Source organism: Dasypus novemcinctus, chromosome 17 (genome assembly GCF_030445035.2).
Source record: "Dasypus novemcinctus isolate mDasNov1 chromosome 17, mDasNov1.1.hap2, whole genome shotgun sequence".
NCBI lineage: Eukaryota > Metazoa > Chordata > Mammalia > Cingulata > Dasypodidae > Dasypus > Dasypus novemcinctus.
Window position 1 is genome coordinate 64,141,898 of NC_080689.1, and position 7,334 is coordinate 64,149,231.

At 47.8% G+C, this 7,334-nt stretch overlaps 1 protein-coding gene across 1 annotated transcript; it reads right to left on the reverse strand.

Annotated features, from left to right (window-relative positions):
- CD207 (CD207 molecule) lies at positions 1-6,231 on the reverse strand. The gene is made up of 6 exons (XM_004458577.5): positions 6,119-6,231; positions 5,906-6,022; positions 3,827-4,201; positions 3,109-3,260; positions 1,388-1,506; positions 1-895 (listed from the first exon to the last, which is right to left on the reverse strand). The coding sequence occupies exons 1-6, from the start codon at positions 6,186-6,188 to the stop codon at positions 745-747; spliced, it is 984 nt and encodes a 327-aa protein (XP_004458634.2). The 5' UTR covers positions 6,189-6,231; the 3' UTR covers positions 1-744.
- Positions 6,232-7,334: the final 1,103 nt, after the last annotated feature.

Genomic DNA, 7,334 nt, shown 5'->3' on the forward strand with positions numbered 1-7,334 from the left:
TTTGCCCAGGCAAATTTTTATTCTAAAGTTTTGAACACAGTTTTTAAAGTACTGAAGGCCAGTTCCCTGCACGGGACAATGGAAAAGAGGAAATGCAGAAGAAAGAAGAAGAGCAAGGACCGCCCAGCCTGGGAAGGGAGAGGGCTGGGTAGGTGTTGGGCAGAGGACAGAGTGGGTGGGAGAGGCGAGGAGGGCTGGGTGCCACGTCAGCCCCAGGCTGAACCATTTCAGCCCATCTCAGGGGAGAAGGGCTCCAGACATCAGAAGACAAGGGTGTAGAGAGTGATAGGGACATGGTTTGGACAGGGTCCTGCAGAGCTATTCCCATTGAAAACTAGCCAGCCTCCAGGCCTGTTAAGCAGGAAACTGGGAGTTCAGGAAAAACCCTGGGTAGCAGTATCAGGAGAATTGGTTGGTTGTCCAAAGCAACTCTCATGTGATGACAGTGAGCCTCTCTGAAGGAGTGGGAAACCCCAGGAGGCTGCCCAAATTATGGATTGGGATCACCCGCCTTGCCAAGCCAGTTTGAACTTTAAAAGCCTCTCCACCATTCCCTTCCATTTTAACCCACATTCTCCTTTCCATTCCAGCTGTCCCTACGGAGTCAGAGAATCTCCACCCAAGGCAGATGGACAACTCTGAAGCAAGAAAAATTAAGTTGCAAAGTCATCCTGGAGCTTAAAGGAGAAAGAGGCATTTCCTTGGAGCATTGAAGCCCAAAGGGTGAGCTGGGGGGAAGTGCCATCACGGTTCTGATGGGATGTAGGGCCGCTTACAGATGAAAAGAAACTTGTTGTCACACGAGTCGTCATTCCAGGACTGAAGGGAGACTAGCCTTATACTGACGCAGTGTTCATTGCTCGCAACGTTGTTGGGCTCACCTGGAATCCAGAACCTCTCAAGTGGAAAGACAAAAATACATAGTTACAAAGTGGGAAAATGATTATTTCCAATGAAGAAATGAGTTGTTTCAAGCCCAGCTAAAGCCCAAGGTGAAAGCATAGCAAGTTTCTGCACCCAAAGCCTAAGTGGAAGGGGATCAGCAAGCCTCCAATCTCTAAACCTTCAATCATTCCCCAAATTAGGACCAAACCAGCCCACCATTCCCACATCCCCATACAAACCCACACCATAAAGACCTAGACATAGGACAGGGTCCCTGAGGTGGCTGCCAAACCCTGTACAGCACAGAGAGGCCACAGGTTTGGCCCAGGGCTCACAGCCAGTCAGTAGCAAAGGTGAACTAGATCTCGGTTCCAATGCTTCTGCCACTCTGCATCAGGGAAGAATCACAAACCCTGGACTCATGGGAAAATATCACCCCACCCTCCGTGCCCTGGCCCAGCCTGGGGAGGTCAGACTGGGAAGAAGGGCTGCGGGGTCTTACCTTGCACTTTGGACCTTGTTGAATGGCGTGTCATCCACCCAGTACCAGCCTCCTTCACTCCCTTCTTTGGTCAGTCCAATCCATCGGGGAAGTCCATCCACTGTCTTGTACAGAAACTTCTGTAGGAGAGACAGAAGGAGCAGAGGCACTGCCACAGCTCAGAGTCCGAGCATCTCTGTCTTGAGTGTTCTTCACCCTGTCCTCCTTACAACCTCTGAACTCGTGGACACACAGCTCACACTGACCTCTCTCAATCCTCTTCCTCCCCTTGCCCAAAGCCCAGAGTCCATTTTCCAGATTCTGACCGTTCTTTGTCTGGCAACTAACAGACTCGGGAGTCAGGAAGGGGCTGCTGGAGTACAAGAAAGACACAGCTAAACTCCAGAGCAGGGACCTCAAGAAAAAGCCCAGGTGATAATAGCTAAATTTATTACACTTAATATTGCATGAGGTAGTATGCTCTTAAATGCATTTACTCATTTATCTTCTAAGGCAGGTACTATTATCAGGCATGTTTCATTGATTAATAGGCTGAGGCCTAATGAGGTTAAGGAATCGACCCAAAGCTACACAGCTAGTTGGAAGGCAGGTTTGGGACTTGTTTGAGATTATTCATGAATATCCAAAGGAGAAATTATGTTTGTAAACTAATCTAGTCATCTGGGTGTGATACCCTTTGATTGTATTATATTCATCTGAGATGTCTTTGATTAAATTATTTTAAGATTAGGGCTTTGATTCTACCTCTTGAGTAAGACATAATTCAGGTTAAGTCCCTGCCCCCTTGGTGGGCTACTATAAATGGACACTCACTCAAGAAGACACACAGAAGAAGACACGGAAAGGAAGAGAGCTCCATAGACATGGAAGCTCTATGGTCATTTTGGTCCTGCCATGTGACAGAAAGGAGAAGGCTTAAACAGCTAAAGCCCTGGGAGGAGAGATGAGCCATTTGTCTGACAGTTTGCAGTCAAAGAGAACAGAGTAGCTGAGTAGCTGAGAAGGCCCAAGAGACCAGGTAGGGATCACCCGCCATCTTCCTTCAACACATGGCAGCAGACTTTGGTGAGAAAGCAGCCTTGAATTGTACTCTTTAGGGCCTTGTAACTGTAAGCTTTTACCCCAAATAAATACTCTTTATAAAAGCCAACAGATTTCTGGTACTTTGCATCAACACCTCTTTGGCTGACTAATACAGGAGTCTAGACTCTATCTGAACCCATGCTCTTGTGCTCACTGCTCTCCTGCCTCCCAGATAAAAGGGGCTTGTTCAATATTCTGCCTCACCAGGCACAGACTTCCTGGGTCATGTGGTATCATTAGCATTGTTCACAAATATTTGTTTTCTGGGCACATGAAAGAATGGTACCTCCCTACCCTCTTTGAAGCTATGAGTATGGTGTGACATGCTTTGGCCCAATGTGGGTAGAAGTGAGCTGTTATCTCCAGGCAGAAACTTTAAGAGCCAATGCACAGCTTGCCATGTTCCCTATTCCTGCCTCAGCAATGGTTGAAACTTATGTTAAGATGAAGTCTTAACTTTGACCTAGGTCCTTGAGTAATCACACTGAGCAGAACTCCCTTGCAGAATCCCTTAGCTGTTAGGTCACTGATATTTGGGAATTGTTTGTTACTGCAGCATAATCCTGCCCAGCCTGACTGATACAGGCCACAGGATGCTAATACGCCTCCTTTGCAGAGCCCAGAGGAATGGTACTTACTTGTTCACTCTCTGAGGTCACTGAGGTCAAGTGTGACTCTTTGGACACACAGAATTGCTTGGCACTGTACCAGGTCTTTGGGGTGTGAGAAAAGTAATAGAAGTTCTCATTGAAGTACTTCCAGCCTTGAGAAACCACCTGTAGAATGTCATCTGAAGAACAAGGTAAAAGGTGAATACTGGTGTTCCTGTTTTATCTGGATGCTGGCTGGTTTGGGACACTCAAATGCATCTCAGAAACAGTGGTGAATGGGGCCAGGTTTTGTGTAAGGACGATACTCCCTCAGGTCCTGAAAGTCTGCCTAAAACTGGTCAAGCATCTGGGCTTACAGATGGAAGAGTAAGAGAATGGTTGAAGAATCCCTCTCCCATGAGGGGAAAACAGTTCTCCATTGGCCATCACAAGTGGCTGAGCCCTGGGCTCTAAGTTAGGAACATAATAGGAAATGGCAAGGCTTGGGCCAGGACAGAGACTTCCTAACGCGTTCATATTGGTATGTAGAGCCCAAGCTGGTCCCTGGCCCCTTCTCCTCTGAACAGCCCCTATGTCCTTCCCAATTCCAAAGCTGAGTCCTTGCTTCTTAACTTCCTAGCTTGTGCGTCCCTGCTCCTCTCCCCCTTCCCTCCTCACCCACCAGCCCAGTGGCCTCATGGCTGAGACAGGCAAGGTCCCATGGGCACTGGTCAGCTTGCAAAACATTATTTTCAGAGGCACTTACTTTGCCGTTTGAGCAACTTGTTGAAATTCTCCAAACTGCTCTGAAGTCCCCGGACCTTTGCATTTAAGGCACTGGCTTTATCCATATCTCTTTTTAACTCTGGGATTTGGGTATATAAATCATTGACATTCTCCCAACTTCTTGTTAACATCTGGATCTGTGTATTGGCTTTCTCCAGACCAGCGTCCAATGTCAGGAGCTGAGAACGCACGTGGTCCAAGCTGACGTTCATCATCCAGATCTGAGTGCTGGCCGCCTCCACGCCACCGCTATTCTTCCTGATGTCAGACCCCAGCACGGTGATGTTGTCCATGCGACCTTTCAGCAGCTGGGCATTGGTCTTTACATCTGATATTGTGCTCCAAAGCCAGGGATCTGAATTTGAGAAAGTCAAGAAGTCAGTTGAGGGGATCCCCAGGAGTAGGGGTGTCATCAGGGTGACAAAAGAAAGGGAAGGGAAGGGACAGGCTCAAACCTCCCAAGGAACCAAGCCAGCCCAAGGAGCTGCCTCCTCCTCTACATTCATTCACGAATGTATTCATTCAACAAGCATGTAATAGAACCATGTTTCAGGAAACAGACTTGGCCCAGTGGTTAGGGCGTCAGTCTACCACATGGGAGGTCCGCACTTCAAACCCCGGGCCTCCTTGACCCGTGTGGAGCTGGCCCACGCGCAGTGCTGATACGCGCAAGGAGTGCCTTGCCACGCAAGGGTGTCCCCCGCATAGGGGAGCCCCACGCGCAAGGAGTGCACCCCGTAAGGAGAGCCGCCCAGCGCGAAAGAAAGTGCAGCCTGCCCAGGAATGGCGCCGCCCACACTTCCGGTGCCGCGGACGACAACAGAAGTGGACAAAAAAACAAGACGCAGCAAACACACACAGAGAACAGACAACAGGGGGGGGGATTAAATAAATAAATTAAAAAAAAAAAAAAAGAATAATGTTTCAAGAGCTCCAGTGGATGCAGACAATACAAAGATGGATAAAACACAGTCTCCATGTTAGAGGAACTCACAGGCAAGCCAAAGCAGGGATTAGAACACTATCCTAAATTTCTTTGAATTTTCAGGACACATGTGGTAAAGGGAAACCCTCAATCGCCTGCTGTTCACTCTCTCCCCACCCCTCTGGGCTCCATCGCTTGATTCACAGCCCTCTTCTTCCAGCCATGTGGGTTCCTAACACAGAAGCCATGTCTTTTCCAGAGAAGACTGGAGGGGAGAATTATGGCACCATTTCTCCCCTTCTCCTGCCCCATCTACTTTCACACACTTATAGACTTGGGTTCCTTTAAGGAGGAATAAAAAGAAACCAAGAAGGCTCAAAGGAAAGACCTGTGGGAATAGCATGTTAGGGACTCAGAGGATGGAGAAGGGGCTGTGGGCTCTGCCCAGAGGCTACATGGCTGAGACCAAATGTGCCCCAAAATCATAAGGGGAGAAGACAGATGGTTCCCTCCCTCTACCTTCTAGAGACCTGCAGCAGAAGGCATGAGATTTAGTAAAGGCAGAAGAGAAAGAAAAATAAGCCATACATCTGATGAATGAGTACAAAGACTCCCTTGATGTGATCTTCACAGGGAATGGAGAAGAAGCCCAGGTAGGGGAGTCAAACCATGGAGATTTGTTAGCTCATCAGCCAGGTTTTTCATCAGTCAGTTGGGGCTGAGGACTCACTTGGGACTCAGGAAACATTTCACTCACTGTCAAAGGCTATGAGGCTCTGAATCTATGGGACACAAAGCTCAGAGAAGGGGGAGCAGATGACTTGGGAGGAAGAAGTAGGCAAACATTTCCTGGGGATGAAAGAGCATACCTTTGGGCACAAACATACAAGCATTAAATACAATCAGGAAAACCTCCCAGGAATTGGGCAGGAAAGAGCAGTTGCTCATCTTCGTGGGCTGGGTGGTTTGGTGGCTCTGTGTCTAGACGTGGGAGGAGAAGAAACAAGACAAATGAAAGAAGCTGTGGGCAGGAGACACTCCTGGAGAGCAGGAAAGAGAGGATCTTGAATTCGAGGGAGCCAAAGACTGTGGAGGAGGACAAAGCCCAGAAAATTGAACTAAGTAAGGACTTACAAAGAATGGCCTGGAGCAGGATGGAGGTGGCCAAAACCAGCACTAAGAAGATTAATGTGGCACAAATGGTGGACGATTTCCTCAGAAGCAGAGGCTGATCAGTCTCAGAAGGACGTTCTGCTGGAAGAAGAAGCAACATTTATTGAAGCGCCAACCAACAGCCAGTCTGGGTGCAGCTCACTGAGAAGTTTCCATGCACTGGCTGGCACTTGCCTCTGGGCCAGAGGGAGATGTTCTGCTTGTCTACACTGAAGTGCACTTCAGGGACCTCCTCAGAATCCATCCTGCTCCTCTCACCCTTGCAGCTTGCCTCACAGATGCCTCCATCTGGCTGTCTCCTCAAGGACCTTTTATCAAGAAGAAAACGGGAAGCAAGTCTGACCAGGAGGTCATCTACGTCATCCCAAAGTTCCCCTTTCCTGGTTTAGACACCTTGTCTGGCCTAGACCACAGCTCAGTCCTCTCTCAATGGTCTAAGTGTTCAGAAAAAGTCCATTTTTCTTCTTTGGGGAGAGATGGGAAGTCCTGTCACATGAACACGTTAACCATCTTGACCCAAGGCTATTTCTTTTCTCTTGTAAGATTCCTCTCATCCATTCATCCATCAATCCATCCATCCATTCATCTCACAAATACATATTAAGTGCCTTCTAGGTACCAGGCATTGTACTAGACACTGGGTCACAAAGATGAGTAATTCACAATCCTTCATTCAAACAGCTCACAATCTGGAAGGAAAAGCAGACCTGGGCAAATACATACAATACAATGAGTGAATGTGCACAGTTCATCAAAGGACTGATAGCAAAAAGTTCCAGGAAGAGGGGTTAGCATTTCCACAGGTATAAGGATACAAGACAGTATGGAGTGCTTGGCAAACTGTAAATAATTTGGTGTTGTGGGAATGTAAAGTATTAAACAGGAGAAGCACCCAGGCTGGGGGCAGATCATGATGATCTTTTTGGGTTATGCTAAAGAGCTTGAACACCAACTTATGGGTGACATGAGGTGAGTGTAGAGCTTCAGGAAGGAGGAGACATGGATGGGGCATTTTAGAACATTCTCATCATGGCAGGGCACATAAACTTATAAACCTCTCAAAGTGGAGAGGCTCAGCTATATCAGACCAGGAACCGTTCTTTCTCCAGGCCCCTTCTTCTTTCCTCTCTGTTCCCATCTCCTCTTGCTCCTACCCTGAAGCCCTATATAGAGAGCTCCACATGTGGAGATGCTCAAGGCAGAAGGGAGCTGATTTGGGGCTCAGTGAAGGACTAAATTTTCTCCTGGGCAAATTCCCCTAGTTTGAAGAATTCTGCCAAATTTGAGAAACCTAGTACATAGTAGACTGTAAACAAATTTTTGTTGGAAAGGGAGAAAATAAAATAAAAGAGAAGAGGGAAGAAAGGAAGGAAAGGGGGAGGAAGCAAGT

Excerpts from the sequence above, each read along its gene's own strand:
- CD207 (XM_004458577.5), bottom strand. The coding sequence starts at position 6,188 with ATGGATTCTGAGGAGGTCCCTGAAGTGCACTTCAGTGTAGACAAGCAG. Across the intron at positions 6,023-6,118 it reads CATCTCCCTCTGGCCCAGAG|AACGTCCTTCTGAGACTGAT; the intron begins GCAAGTGCCAGC and ends TTCTTCCAGCAG. Across the intron at positions 1,507-3,108 it reads TGACCTCAGAGAGTGAACAA|AAGTTTCTGTACAAGACAGT; the intron begins GTAAGTACCATT and ends TCTCTCCTACAG.